This window comes from Elgaria multicarinata, chromosome 11, assembly GCF_023053635.1.
Source record: "Elgaria multicarinata webbii isolate HBS135686 ecotype San Diego chromosome 11, rElgMul1.1.pri, whole genome shotgun sequence".
Lineage (NCBI taxonomy): Eukaryota > Metazoa > Chordata > Lepidosauria > Squamata > Anguidae > Elgaria > Elgaria multicarinata.
Window position 1 is genome coordinate 2,640,097 of NC_086181.1, and position 15,736 is coordinate 2,655,832.

Below are 15,736 nucleotides of genomic sequence, written 5' to 3' on the forward strand. Positions count from 1 at the left end.
TGGATATTAGATAAGCAGCAGTATTGTGCACCAGCATTCCAATGCTGAGCCCTCTTACTGAAAATAAAATTAGGGGCTAAGCTCTAGCGGTGCCCTCTTAGCTCCAGGTAAGCCTAATTAAAGACAATGCTTCACCTGGTACTGAAAGCAGTTAGCATTGGCCTTCCTTACCATTTATACCTGCCAATAGGATCCCAAAATCCTGGCCTGGGAGTCTGGCACTGACCCACTATTGCTTGCTTGTAGTAACTGTAGAAGCATAGCATTTCTTCATAGGATGGGTGGTAAGAACCTGAGAGAAAAGGCAGAAGTGGTTGGAATCTCGCATGGTGTGTGTGTGTGTGTGTGTCTGTGGTTTTTTTTACAGTTGTCCCACACAATCAGGTGCCCCAATCTGTTTCCAGTCATAGCAGAGTTCTGGAGAGAAAAAATAGGCTTCAATAGTTTAGGTGGAGATTGTTTATACTTCTTTCACAGAATTGCTTATTCCAGGAAATTTCACAAGGAGGATTCTAGTCTAAGGCATGAGAACTCTATGCCTGGTGTTTAGAGAGGACATGGAAAGCCAAAAAAGAGGCACACTAGAGGTGTGCTTCTCTGCATTTCAACCTGTACAAACACACACACACACCTACCTCTGTCAAGTTAGGTGGCATTCTAACATCTATGAGAGAATTATGCAAACTTAGAATTCAGTATCAGGCAGAGTTCAAGCTCTTGAGAATCACAGTGTGTGTGTGTGTGTGTATGCATTTAACACCTTATGGCTTTTCAAACATGCTGAACAGCCACAAGGAGTTTCATGTCAAGTGGCAGTAGGCAAGGCAAGTAACTCTGGAGCATTCCAAATGGATTCTCACCATTCTTGGGCAAGCCTTGGATAACACGGACGGCTGCTTCAAACTGCTTCTGATAATCTGGCTTTTCTGCCTTCATCGCCATCGTGTGAAGTTTGGAAGGGAAGCCCAAGCTGAAAGGTGTGGGCTCTGGTGGGAAAGAAATACGGAGATGGGTTGAATTTGGGATCTTGATAGGTGATTTGAAAGTGCTGGACATTTTTTTTATTATTATTATTTTCTACAATACTTAAACATACACCAGTACAATTAAAAAAAACACATACTACATAATTGTTAATTAACATTAATATAATCTATATAACATAATCAAACTTAACATATAAGTGCACCCCCCACCTCGGGATCTCATTCCTGATTCCAAAATCTCATACTTTCTTCTGCTGGTGGTTTCCCACTTCCCTTAGAAAACACGAATATTAGGAACTGTTTCCAGATTCCTTCAAATCATTTGTTTTAGCTATACCTCTTCTCAGTTTGATATTACAAGTCAATTTATCAATAATAGCCATATCCCATACTTCTTTGTACCATTCTTCAATACAATAATCTCCTTGAATCTTCCAGTTCCTAGCTACTATCAATCTTGCTGCAGTCAGCAAATTCGTTATCAATTCCTTAATTTCTCTCTTACATTTTAAATCTTCAAATAGTGACAGTAATGCAACTTTTGGTGTTCGTTCTATCTTCATTCCCACAATTTCTTCAATCTCTAAAAACACCATCTTCCACAATTTTTGTACATATTTGCATTCCCACCACATATGTAAATACGTTCCTTTTCCCCCACATCCTCTCCAACAATTTGCTGATGCTGATTATTTATCTTATTTAATCTAACCGGGGTTAGGTACCACCTCCATATAATTTTAAAGTAATTCTCTTTCATTCTCACTGACATATTTCTTAACGCTCTTTGTTTCCATAGTCCCTCCCAGCTCTGTTGTCCTATTTGTACATTCAAAGCTGTCTCCCAAACCATTTTCCCTGAACTATCCATCGACCCTTTCTCCAACAAAATTCTATATATTTCACTCATTAACCCTTTTGACGCTATTCTTTTTCCTTTATCATTTTCTTTTTTAACTATTAATTCCTCAAATTTCGTCAACTCTCTACAATCTCCATTTTCTCTTACCCACTTTTTGGTCCACCGTTCTAATTGCCAATAATTTAACCAAGTTAATTTTTTGTCTTTTAAAACCTCTTCCAAATCCTCTCTTGTATTCATTTCTCTTAACCAATCCCTTAATTTCATTTTATTTTTTTCTATTAAAACTTTACTTAATCTACTCTTTAGTTCCTCCGGGAAATTCTTTAACATTTTTACCGGTGATAAAGGGGAGCTGCTCGAAAGCAACTCCCCTTTATATTTACTCCAAATCTCCCAGTGAAACCTCAAGAGCAGATTACCTATACTTTCAGCCCATTTTTTTCTTCCTTCCCTAAAGAATACATTTTCCAACTTCATCTCAATATTACTTGTGGTTTTATCCTCCATCCAATCTAAATCTCCTACTCCTATAATCGCTTCCACAATATGCCTTAACCTATTAGCTATATAATATAGGTTAATATTTGGGAGACCCAATCCTTCCTTTTTTTGACTTAAATACCATTTATTCTTATTTACCCTCGCTTTCTTATCCCCATTACAATAATTGTTTATGATGTTTTGCCAACTTTTTATCTCTAATTCTGAAAGTTTTATTGGTAACATCGTAAGCACAAAGTTAATCTTTGCTAAAATCTTCATTTTTATTAATGCTATTCTTCCAAACCAGGATAAATTTAATCTTTTATATTTTTCCAATTTTACTAAAATCTCTTTTTTAAAACTATTTAAGTTCTCCTTCTCTAAACTCTCTAAATTTTTTGTAATTTTAATTCCCAAATATCTAATCTGTTCTTTGACTCTCATTTCTATTCCTTTTCCTTCCTATTCCTTCTTGTCCTTTTTAGTATAATTAAATAACATCATCTCTGATTTGGACCAATTTATTCTTAACCCAGTAATTTCCTCAAATTCTCTCAGTTTCTGTTTAATTCTTTCCATCTTTCTTATTGGATTTTTAATAGTTAGTAAAATCCGCAAACATATTCAATTTTATTTTTTTAATATCACCTATTCCTTCTATCTCCCCATCATCTCTTATTGCATTTCCCAATAATTCCATAACTATTACAAACGGACAGGCGAGAGTGGACATCCTTGTCTTGTCCCTCTGGCTAGTCGTATCTTATCCGTAACTCCGTCGTTCACTACCACTACGGCTGTATTTTGAGAGTATAATTGTTCTATTATAGCTTTAAATTTATTTCCAAATCCCATTTTATTTAAAACCATCTTTAATGCTACCAGCTCACACAATCGAAAGCTTTAAAAATATCCAGTGCCAAAATTCCCGCTTTAACCTTAGAGTTTTTTATCACCTGTATTACATTTAAAACTCTTCCCACTAAATTGTGCATTTGTCTACCTGCTACAAATCCACATTGGTCTTCCCCTATATATTCCACTATGAATTTATTTAACCGTTTTGCTAAAATAGTTGAGAAAATTTTTGCATCTTGATTTATTAATGAAATAGGTCTGTATGAATCAGGGACAGTCAAGTCCTTATCTGGTTTTGGAATTAAAATTATCAATGAATGTTCCCATGATGCTGGTGTCCTCTCTCCTTCCAATATGGCGTTATACAACTTCAATAATTTCGGTACTAAAAACGTCTTAAAAACTTTATAATATTCTGGTCCTAAACCGTCTACCCCAGGTGATTTACCCACTTTTAAATTCTAAATTACCTCTTCAATTTCTCTCTGCGTTATTACCTTCTCCATTAACTCTTTATGTTCTATTTTTATTCCCTTCTTTATATACTTTTCTATATAAGCTTCCAACTTCTTTTTTTGAATATCCTTTCCCTTATATAGTTCTTGATAGAATTCTTGAAATTTTTTTAATTTACCCTTCATTGTGTGACAATAATTCCCTTGCTTATCTTTCAATATTCCTATCCCATTCCTAGCTTTTTCCTTTTGTGTGAGTCTGGCTAGCAATCTAGAATTTTTATTGCTATTTTCAAAGTACTCCCTTTTCATATAAATCAGATTTTTCTGAACTTCCTCTAAATTTATGTTCTCTAATTCTTTTTTCTTTGCTTGTATTTCTATTAATTTATGTTTATTTTTAAATTGCCAATAATCTTTCTCCAAATTCTTAATCTCTTCCTCCAACTTTTCCTGCGCTGCAAGCTGTTGCCTCCTTAAATTACACATTTCTCTAATACAAATCCCTCTTGCTACTGCCTTCATGGTATCCCAAACAACTGCCCTTGCCGTTCCTCCCTTTTCATTAATTTCCCAGGTCTCTGACAGTTCCCTCTGCATTTTTTTTACCACTTTATTATACTTCAATATTTTTGTATTCATTTTCCACCTAAACGCTTCTTTATAATTCTTCGTAACTGTAAACTCTAAACTTAGCAATGCGTGATCTGTTACCTTAATTACCCGTTTCCATTTTACAGACCTTAGTTGCAAACTCTTTTGAAACAAAAATATAGTCTATCCTAGAGTATGTATGATGAACTGGAGAGTAATATGAAAACCCAGGATTCGCCCCACTAAGTAAACGCCAACAATCCACAAAATCTTTTTCTTTTACCAATTTGTTCAATATAGTAATATTATTTCTCTTTTCAGCACTAGTGGGGTTTGACCTGTCCAATCTATTATCCATAACCATATTAAAATCCCCAGCTAAAATAACACCCCTCCTTAAAGTCTTCTATTTCTTTAAATAATTCTATATAAAACTCTCTATGTCTCTCATTAAGGGCATAAACATTAACTAGTGTATACGCTTTGCCTTCAATTTGACCCTTTATCATAAGATATCTACCATTATCATCCTTTTTTACAGTGTCTAATATAAATCCACTTCTTTTTGAAATCAATATAGCCACTCCATTTTTTTTGAAGTTCCCAGTGACTTTTCATAATAAACTGACCATTTTATGCGTATTTCATTTACCCCATTAATTCCCTGGTGTGTTTCTTGCAGAAGGATAATATCAGATCCTTCTCTGTTTAACATTTGTTCAATTCTCCTCCTTTTCACGACTGCCCCCAGACCTTTTACAGTAAGCGTTGATATTTTTATTTTCTTATCCATATTCAACCTTTTGATAATCCTTCCGATCCCATGTGTTCTGCAACTCAAATTCACATACATAAAAACACAAAAACCATGAAAACCCCTTCAAATCCCTACCTCCCACCCAGCCATACCTCCCCACCCACCCACCCCCACCTCTTTCCCCCCCAAAAAAACCCTGTAAGTCTATCACTCCGGCTGTTGTCTACCCTTAGGGGAGGGGGGAGAGGCAGTCCTCAGCCTGTCCGGTACGCCCTCTATGTTTTTTTTTAAAAATTATATACTATTATGTCATTATCAATTTATCAAAATTATCACATCCCAGATGCCCCAGCTTCACTTCCATTCCCACCTGCTTTTTTCAAACTTGCGCCATCATGCAAACCCAAACTTTTCAGCAACTCCTTGCCCTGATCCAAGGAGGTTACTCTGTATTACTTCCCACCATGTGTAAACCTTTAAAAAACAGGGTAGCCCCAGGCATACTTTATTACATTCTTCGTTAATATTTCAGTTATTGGTTTGACACTGCGTCTCCATTTGAGTGTTTGCTGACAAAGATCGTTGTAAATTTGCACTGAAATGCCTTTAAATTGTATCAGAGCCAAAGACCTCAATTTCTTCATAACTTGCTCTTTTTTGTAGTAGCTGCCAAATTTCAACAGGATGTCTTTAGTTGCTCCTCTGTAGTTTGATCCTCCCACTCTATGAATCCTGTCCACCTCACAGTTCTTTATTTCCAGATCAGGCATCATTTCTTTAAACCACCGCAAAATTACTTTTCTCAAGTCCTCTCCTGATACTTCAACAAAATTCTTAATTTGTAGTGTAGATTGTCGATTCTGGTCTTCTAATTGGATCAGCCTTTTCTCTTGATCCTCAAACTGTACATTACAACTTTTTTCAAAGACATCTTGCCGTTTCTCCAGTAAATTTACTCCTGCTTCTAGTGTCTTTATGCTCCTGTCATTCTGAGCAATCTTGCCAGCTAACACATCCATTCTTTTGTCTGCCTTTTCCGCATGTTCATCCATTTTTTAAAAAAGAGTGGCGTTGTTTGCTAATATGAAGCTCCTGATTTCATCCATAGTAGCTGGCTCCTTGCCAGCTTTTGTCGCCATCTTGTCACTCTCACTACTATCTGCGTCCTCTTCCGAGGACCCAGACACTTTTTCAAGGCAACCGAGATTATGATTTGAGGGATGTTTACGGCGTTGCCAGGTAGCTTTTTTAACTTTTTTTTTTTTTTTGGTTTTCTAATGTTCGGCATAGGGCATAAATCAGTTGCTTAATGTTCCGGGTAACAATCAAAACAGTCTCTCATTCCATCCAAGTAAACAACTTCTCTCTCTCACTGCTTTCTGATGGTTAAATTTATTACCAATTACTCGCTCCACACAAATAAGGAGTGATATATCACAGCAATTTAACTCAGCAGTCGCTGGAAGAGGTCCAACAATAACAAATTCTTTACTTTCGCTTTACACTCTTTACTCCGACAAACTGATTTACTGATCCCAGAGGCCGCGCTGATTTCCCCACTCCGTATACAGATTATACTTTCAAAAAAGCCATCACCATCAGTTAAAGGTCATAAACATTTTCATTTATGTTCATTAGAGATTCATGCCCATTTAAATGAGATAATTGAATTTTCGGCTACCCAGTCCGGGAGCCTCACAAGAAAGCTTACCAGTACATGGCCGTCAGGCTCCGCCCCCCAAAAGCGCTGGACATAATTACTTCAACATTCAACCTTCCTGCCCAGGGTCCTCTATGCTGTAGTAAATCCGTTACACAAATATTTTTGCCCTCAATTCTGGTTTGTTAACATCATCATCTTCGTTATTAAGATCAAATCATTGGTTTATAATAGATTTGTTTCATATATTACTCAGAGATAAGAGAGCTTCCCAAAGCTGCCTTGCAAGTCCTTTTCAGAGGTACAATTAATTAACATGCATAAAGTACTTCTAGATCAGGAATGGGGAACTTCCAACCCATGGGTCAATGTGGCCCACCAGGTCAGACTCTGGCAATGCACTACTAGCCCATGGCTACTGAGGCCTTGGGAGAGGAGGCAGGGAAGGAACCCCCATTGTAATCTCCGATCTGTGATAGGATAGTACAATGGGGATTCCCTTACCTAGCATGCTGCTCTCTTATTCAGCATACTGCTTGCCTTCCAAATTAGGAGGCTGTGGCACACTAAGTACTTTGCCTGCCCCGCATTCTCCCCAGTGGGGGAAGGAGTAGGACAAGTGACCCCTCTAGCTGCTTTGCTGTGTGTGTTCCTTGGTCAGGAAAAGCTGGGATGCCATGAAGACAGCTCCCCAGCTGAAGCAACAAGTAGAGGATCTGTCCTCCTCCTGGCACTTCAGTTGGGAAGCCTTTGCTGTGAAGCTGCACACCCAGCTGACACTTGCAGGAGCCAGTTGAGTCCTGAGGCCAGGGCTCAGCTGGCTGAATGTGTCTGGTTCCTGCTTCAGAATACCCATGCATGCCATGCTCCTCAACATTGTCCCCAGACCCTCCCACAGGATGGACAATCTGACCCCAGGACGAATATGGCTCCCCGCTGCCCCAGTTCTAGATGGACAGTTCTGAGTATCACTAGTTAAAAGATGTATAGATATTCAATCCTGCTTGGAGGATTTTCTGTATTAAGAAAAAAGGATGGAAGCAGTGGTGGTGAAACACAGAAGGGTTACAAATGGAAGATGGCATCATCTGGAGCCCGTGTAAAATTCTGTGACTGAGGCACAGCGATTGCACAATAAAAATGTTTTCTGGAAGCACCCTAAGTCTAGTGTCCCCAACCTCCAGTTATCTCATGAGTAACTTGTGAGAGAAATTTTAGACCTTAGGCAGGATGTCTGCTCCAGGAACCTCCCCCAACTGCCAATGAACCTCTGAGCCTTGGCAGAGTACCTCTCATCCAGCACAAAACTAGTCTGGTTCACTGGCTAAAGTGTAAGGCTTTCACGTGGGAAATCCATGGCTAGATCCTCACAGAGCAATGAAGACTTCTGGGATGACTTTGGGCAATTCAGTACCTCTCAAAAACTACAGAGTTGTTCTGAGGCCACTACTGCTGGTTCACATGGTCAAAACAAGCCACAGTGGCTTGTTGTGAGTCATAGTACGTGCTAGTGAATGTCAGGCTTGATTTGCACAATTACCACCTGGCTGTGGTTAATCGTGTTATCTGAACCCAGGGAACATGGCTTGTTAGAAGGTTAAACAGCCCTGAAATAACCAATGGGTTGTGTAATCTTCCAAATCAAATCACGTGTGGAGGGAGGATTTACTCCTTTCCTCCCTACTGTGGTCTTGAGGAAATCTCTCCTCTGAAACTGATATTTAAGGACATAAGGAGAGCCTTGCTGGATCAAACAAAAAGGCCTATTTAGTCCAAAAGAGGCAACTGGTATTCAAGGGCATGTTGCTTCTGAATGTATACTTACATTGAGAAGAAATAATATACTTGTACCTGCTCATGCCAGATTCTCCAGGCCAGTGCCAACTGACTATATTACATTCATCCATAAGCTACTCTTCTTCCAAGTAGGTGCTCATCCATATTCTTTCTTGCCAAAGTGGCACTTCCTGTAGCCCAGAATCAGGGCCATCCCAAGACATTTTGCTGCCTGAGGTGAAGCAGCAGATGGAACCTGTCTCCACTAACCCAAGTCAAGGTGCACCCAAGGCTGCCAAATTAGTTTGGGATCAGAGGCAGAAAATCCCACAAGCACCTTTCCTCTTCCCTGGCAGTAAAAATAGAATAAAAAAAATAACACTTTGCTCCCTTTTCATAACTTCCAAAATCAGATGCTTACAGCAACTGCCACCCCTGCCCTGACACGTACATAACAAGCTGGGAACCTGGTTTCTGTCCCCAATGCCACGTCGATGCCCCTTGCTTGCTTTATCTGTACAACCAATTCTCTGGTGCTCTGTATTTAATGCACTTTTCACCGGTCATTGTTTCCATCGCCACTCCAACCCAGGGCCAATGTGGGTGCCTCATGACCTTCTATTGCAACCAACTTCTTAGACTTGTCAGTGCTCCCCTCCACCTGTTCTGGTCTTCATGGTCTCACTACAAGAAACACCAAGGCTCTTTCCATCTGCCCCCATGGGCGTTGCTAGGCACTTAAAAGATTCAGGGCACAGGTCCTTAGGACACAAATCTGCATAAAAACTACATATGAACCGCCCAGAGAGCTCCGGCTATTGGGCGGTATAGAAATGTAATAAATAAATAAATAAATATGCTAATATATATCTATGTATGCAAATTTAGAAATAATTACTAGGATTTATTTAGTTTCATAGGAGGCAATTGCACATTCAAATAATCTCCAATAAAAGAATTCCTTCTGTTAATTTGAAACCTATCCCTGATCACCTCAAACCAAAGGGAAACGTTTTTTCTAAGCTAAACTGCCAGGTAGGTGAAGATTGGGTCGGGTCGGTGGGGCGCAGCAGGTGCAGAGGGGAGAGTCCGCCCTCTCCTCCCAGGCTACGATCCCTCTTGAGAGCTGCCCACGCGTGGCAATCAAGCTCAGGGGTAAACAAAAGACAAACGCTTTTCCATTGGCACCAACCGACACCACCCTCACGCCTCTGGCAAGCAGATCTGCGGCCCTGGGAAGCACCTCCGGGGCAAGGGCTGCCCAGGCCTACCGGCCCCCCGTCCGCCCGCCCGCCCGCCCGGGCCCGCTCAAGACCACGCCCCACTGTGACCATTGAACCCGGCGGCCCCTTCTCACCCGCCCACAGCCCCGCCCACAGCCCCTCATGCCTCCGCTCTCCGCGGCTGCTGCTGCTGCTCCACGGCCTGTCTCCTCCTCCCTTTGCCTCCGAGACAGCGCGCTTGACCCGACTCTGGCTTCGGCCGCTGCCGCTGCCGCGCGCTCTTCCGGGGAGCCTTCAAAACAGCGCTGACCCGTCGGCACCTGTTATCGCACGCTGCTTACGCACGAAGCCCCCTCCTGGCCGACCCCGACGCACCGAGCCCCGCGTCTTACCCGCTGCGCCCCCTCTCGCTGAGCGCTGCAGCCTGCAGCTGTTTCACTTTTGACCTTCTTGGCCCAAGTTGTCACATCAGTGTGACGTGCATAGCAGCCAACCAATGCAGTGCTTTGCTATTCTTTGGGCCTCAGCCAATCAGACCCACCCCTTGTTTATGCTACAGCCTATTATGTTTCTGCGCCAGCGCCGCCTGCAGGAAAAATAATTTCCTTGGCCGCTTAAAATTTATGCTGTAACCTTGATATAATACCGCCCTCTTCAGGTAGAAAACAAAAGTAGCATGTTGGTGCCTTTATGGATGTAACAATTCTTCGTAATTTTTGGCCCCAGAGCTTAATTAAAATCTGTGCGATAGAGCTTACTTTGTGCCAGAACCAAGTACTGCAGCTTCGTTTGAAACTTAATATGGCAAAGACTGAATTGCTTGTTTTTCCTCCTAAACCTTTTCCTCATCTCCCATTCTCTCTTACTGTCAATAATGTTACGCTTACTCCAGTCAAGGAAGCTCGTAGTCTTGGCTTTATATTTGTTCTGTGTGCAAGGACGCCTGCATTTTTAAGTGCTTCGTGACTGCTAAAAAATAAAAATCGACCGACGGAGATGCAGTGATGAGAAATGCTGCACCAGTTGAATTTCTGTCATGATTTCTAGAGAGGTAGCCGTCTTAGTTTGTTGCAGTATCTCCCACATGGTCATTTCCAACCCCGCCCCAGTAACATGAAAAAGCTTGCCTGGGAGAGACTACTAATAAAGTTCCTTCCTAGAAAAGAGGGCTGCTTTGACGGCACCACATTGACACCATGTTGCCCCTAAAGCCCGCAGTTTTCCTCCTGCAGGGTTGCGCTTGGTAATCCTCACGCCAAGGAGGGAGCACAGAGTTTCCAGTGTCCTCCTCCCCCACCCGTTTCTGGCTTGAGAACCAATCATCAGTCCAATAAAAGGGGGGCACCAGTTGAATTTGCAATTAAAAATAAATGCTAAAGAGCACACAACTCTACAAACAATATTATAATGCGTGACAAACCATAACATAGGAATGATGCAATTAAACAGAAAATAGTAAATTGAACGAGTCTACACAAAACATGCTAGACACTCAGTATGAAATGAAGACGTAAATAAAGTGCAAAAAGCAATGAGGTTTAACAGCTGGGCGACGGAGAGAACATGAGAGCGTGCATTGAACACAGGTTTTCTACAAGATAGGCAAAGTATAACATGCACCCATTTCAGTCCTGTTTTGCCATGTTTTGGCTTCTTCAGAAAAGCAACGTAATCTGTGAAAACAAAGACAAAGTTATTGGCAAATAGCAACAGATAAGGCTCAGAGACTTTTCTGTTAGGACTCGCTGCAATTCACAAGCAATGTGGTGGGAGTAAGAGAAAATTGAAACACCTTAAGTAATCTTTCTGTCCCAGAATCTTATTAATTCCCCACCCCAGGAAGTTTGGCTGCAAAACAAATACAAAGTTTCAGAAACATGATCAAATTAACAGCCAAATGTTAATTAAGGAGCTCAACCCTCAATCCCAAGCAACTCTATTGAACAGATTCAATGGTGGCCAGTTCTGCAGACAGGTGTGTTAGTTTAGTCTTTATCTACCTGTATCTTAAAGGTACAGGTAACACTCTAGTCCAGACTAGAACAGAGGTAGTAACCCATCCTGCAGCTACTGAGGGAAGTAACAAACAGGAAGAGGTCACCTTCCAGGATTTCTCTAGCAAAACTCGAGCAACATGAGGTAGCCTTAACCCTGGTCTTAAACCAACACGTGTTTTGATAATGAAATAGTATGGTGTCTAAAGTTATATGGGAAGCACTGCAGAAAGTGATTTGATTTAATTCCCTCCTGCCCTCCCAAGTTAAGGGCATTTCCCCCCTTCTGCAGGGGACAAATGGTCCTGTGGAAGGGAAGGGTGTGATATTCAGCCCAGCTGAAATAAAAGCAACAGCTTCAAAGTAACTTAAGAGTTTAGGAGAACACAGAATTAAAATGGAAAATCAGCCGCAATAATTAAATTATTTTTTATGTTAAATGGGAAGGATCCCTCTTCCATATGCATGTGAAGTGGGCTGTTAAGCAAATTAAAGCAACTGTAGTTGCTGTTTCAATTCATTCCTGGGCAAATATAATGTATGCATCCCTTCATTCATTCTTTAGTTGACAAGGTGGTTCAGAGCAAAAATAATAATAATTCCTAAAAAATATAAAACCAATAGGCATAGCAAACCAAAACAAGAAAATACCAAAACCAATATACGTAATTGTTGGGAAATCACACTCTGAACCAGAGTTGAGCAGAAGTAGCAGCGGCTCTCAGTTTAGGACGCAGCAAAGACTCGATGAGGCAAAGGATTCTTTGTAAGTTAAAAGCAAACCCTTTAGTGACAGTTGAAATAATTTAGTTATGGCAGCATATATACAAATATTCACAGACGATCAATACACATCAGCATACATCAAGATGGGGTAAGATGAAGAATAAGAAACATGAAAACATGCAATTACTAATTGATTAATTGATGAAAATGCTTCCATACAATAATTCAATAACTGTCCAGCTGAGACCTTGACATTTAAGGGAATTGCGCGTTCTGCTGACTCCTCATTTTCTTCAAGATCCAACACCCGTTCTTTTGATTTTTACGCAACAGTTTTTACAACGCAACACTTGTACAGACGTTTACATTTCATCCTGCCTGAAACCTAGTGTTTCCCAAATCTCCCTGTGTTTTGTAGCTCCTAAAGGTTTTGTGAATATGTCAGCAAAGTTTTCTTGTGACTCACAATAACACAACTTCAGAGTTCCACTACTTATGTGTTCTTTCACATTTTGGTACTTAATAGCAATGTGTTTGGATTTTGACTTGAACATGTCTGCGTTTGCCAACGCAATACATGCCTGGGAGTCACAGAACACTGTGATTGGCATTTCAATTTGGATTTTGAAATCCTTTATTAATTGCATTAGCCAAGTGATTTCTCCACACAACTCTGACAGTGCCCCATACTCTGCTTCGCAGGAAGATCTGGAGACAAAAGCCTGCTTTCTGGACTTCTAAGAGATTAGTCCTTTTCCCAACATTAGCACAATTCCAGACGTTGACTTCCAGTCTTCTATACAGCCTGCCCAATCCGAATCCACATAACTCAAGAGCTTTTTATCTGGCTCAGCAGATAACTTCAAACTGTAATTTAAGGTGCCTTTGAGGTACTTAACACTCTCTTGGTTGCATGCCAAGCAGGCACTGTTGGCTTGGCAATGAACCAGGGGGGGATCCGCACGTCGCTCCCAGAGCGCTTCTATGGGACCCCAGTGCACCCCGAAAACGATAGTCTGACTTCCCTGTAAAAGAAACGAGGAAGAGCCGTCCATGCCGCCGAAGACGAGGAGGAGGAGGAGAGCTCTCCGCTGACGAGGAGAGCTCGGCAAAAGAAGGCGGGCTCTCGTCACCGAGCTTTTGCCGAGAGGAGAGCTCTTTTGCCGAGCTCTCCTCGCCGGCGGAGAGCTCTCTGCAGCGGCGGCATGGACGGCTCTTCCTCGTTTCTTTTACAGGGAAGTCAGACTATCGTTTTCGGGGTGCACTGGGGTCCCATAGAAGCGCTCTGGGAGTGACGTGCGGATCCCCCCCTGCTTAAGATAGCAACCGCAGCAGACAGATCTGGCCTTGACCAGCTTACCAAATACAATAACATACCCACCACAGAGTGATACAGGCTTGGATCACTGAAACTTTCTCCTTGCAGGTTTTTCTGGATATCCAATTCCATGGGGCTTTTGACCCCTTTGCAATCCTGCATTCCAAAATCCTCTAGCAGCTTTAGAATTTTTTGCTTCTGACTGAGCAAAAAACCTCCGTCTTCTGCTAGTTTAACTTCTACTCCTAGGTAATTCTTCACTGGACCTAAGGATTTCAAATTATACCTGCTTCCAAGCTGATTTGCAACTTTCTGGACCTCTGCATCACTAGGACAAGCAATCAAAACATCATCAACAAAAACGATGAGAGCTTTATAATTCTGACCACTCCCCTTTGTGTACAGACACAGCTCCTTTCAAATCCCATCTCACTTACCAAAGTGGTGTTTTGGACAGAATTCCAACACCTGGCACTCTGTCTAAGGCCATAAATTGCTTTCTTCAGGAACCAAACTTTGTTGTCATCTGACTCAAAACCTTCAGGTTTTCTCATGTATATTTTTTCCTGAATTGGGGCGTTCAGGTGTGCAGTTTGGAAATCATATTGCCTATTTTTTAACTTTTCTTTTGCTGCAATAGTTAAAAATAATCTTAAAGTTTCTGCTTTTACAGTTGAGGTATAGTCTACCTCCTTAACTTGATTAAAACCCCTTGCGACAAGTCGGGCTTTGAATTTTTCTTCCCCTGTCTCTAACTGTTTGCGCTTAAAAACCCATCGACACATTACAGACTTCTGCCCTGGAGGCAAAACTGTTTCTTGAAAAACTTCATTGTCTTTTAGGCTTTTCAACTCACTTTCCATGGCTTCTAGCCATTTCTGCCTTTCTAAAGAACCGAATCTTTGTACATCTGCGTAAGAATTCGGCTCAAAGCTTATATTAAAGGCTTCAGAGGCAAACCGCTTTGGCGGGACTCCTTTATTTGCTCTCTGAGAGCGAGGGGGGATAAATGCCGCCTCCTCTTTCTGTTCTGGCTGCGTTTCTAACTCTGATCCGGCCTCTGTTAACTCCTGTGGTGTTCAATTCAATAACTGTCCAGCTGACACCTTGACATTTGAGGGAATTGCATGTTCTGCTGACTCCTCATTTTCTTCAGGTCTCCAGGTAATTGGAAAAATAGTGGAAAAAGAAAAACCAGATCCAATCCAGGATCCAACAGTAATAATGAAACAAAATGAAGCTGAAGTCAATAAAACCTTTATATTTTTTAATGTACAATATGTTAATATTTTTTTTCATACATGCAGTACATTGTGTCATCACTTCAAAAAACAGGCTGTGCTACTGCTTGGAGTCAGGCATGTGTCAGAGAGAGAGAGAGAGAGAGAGACAGAGACAGAGACAGAGACAGAGACAGAGACAGAGACAGAGACAGAGGCCTTTGCTAGACCTACCATTAAATCTGCGACGGAGGAGGGGATTGACCACGATGCAACTATTGCGGGCTGTTGCACTAGTCCAGACGTCACGCGTGACGAGCTCAAGAAGAGAGCCATCACATCCGCCATTTTTTTGTTTTCTTAATGCGCACAAACGCTCGTGCACACAGGTAATTTATTTTTAGAAATTAAATTGATTTTCCCACTCCCCCACCCTGCCCCCGATAGGCGCAGCATTCCTGGAGAGTGTTGCACCCTGTGCGCGGCTCCCAGCCTCGCACGAGTAACTGCGTGGAGCTGGGGTCAAGCCACGGAAACGGGCCACACCTTCTGTGGTCCCGGGCTCAGCCCAGCACCGTGAAAAAAGCAGTCCCAAAGTGTAGGGCTATATCCCGAGGCCAGGCAGGGTTGATCCTTGCCGGAGCCTGAGATCCCCTGTGCATCATCTGGACACACAGGGGTGATCCCGGTTATACGCCAGGGATATAGCCTGGTCTAGCAAAGGCCTGTGGGCCCGATTTCTCCACAGTCCCAAGCTGAGCCCAGGACCGCGGAAGGTGTGGCCCGTTTCTGTGGATTGACCCCGGCCCCGCGCAGTTACT

General features: G+C 41.8%; 1 protein-coding gene across 5 annotated transcripts in view; it reads right to left on the bottom strand.

Moving 5' to 3' along the window:
* ACBD4 (acyl-CoA binding domain containing 4) overlaps positions 1 to 10,117 on the bottom strand; it is a 47,273-nt gene extending 37,156 nt beyond the window's left edge. Inside the window, exons 1-3 of one of the 5 annotated variants that reach the window (XM_063138462.1) lie at positions 10,050 to 10,117; positions 861 to 986; positions 172 to 292 (exon numbers count right to left, since the gene is read on the bottom strand). In XM_063138462.1, coding sequence (XP_062994532.1) covers positions 172 to 292; positions 861 to 942 — 203 coding nt within the window. In that variant the 5' untranslated portion in view covers positions 943 to 986; positions 10,050 to 10,117. Of the gene's footprint in view, positions 1 to 171; positions 293 to 860; positions 987 to 4,893; positions 4,919 to 8,509; positions 8,766 to 9,626; positions 9,696 to 9,823; positions 9,981 to 10,049 lie in introns of those variants that run through there. The other 4 variants (XM_063138461.1, XM_063138466.1, XM_063138463.1 and 1 more) reach the window with 4 other exon arrangements.
* Between the last annotated feature and the right edge of the window lie 5,619 nt (positions 10,118 to 15,736).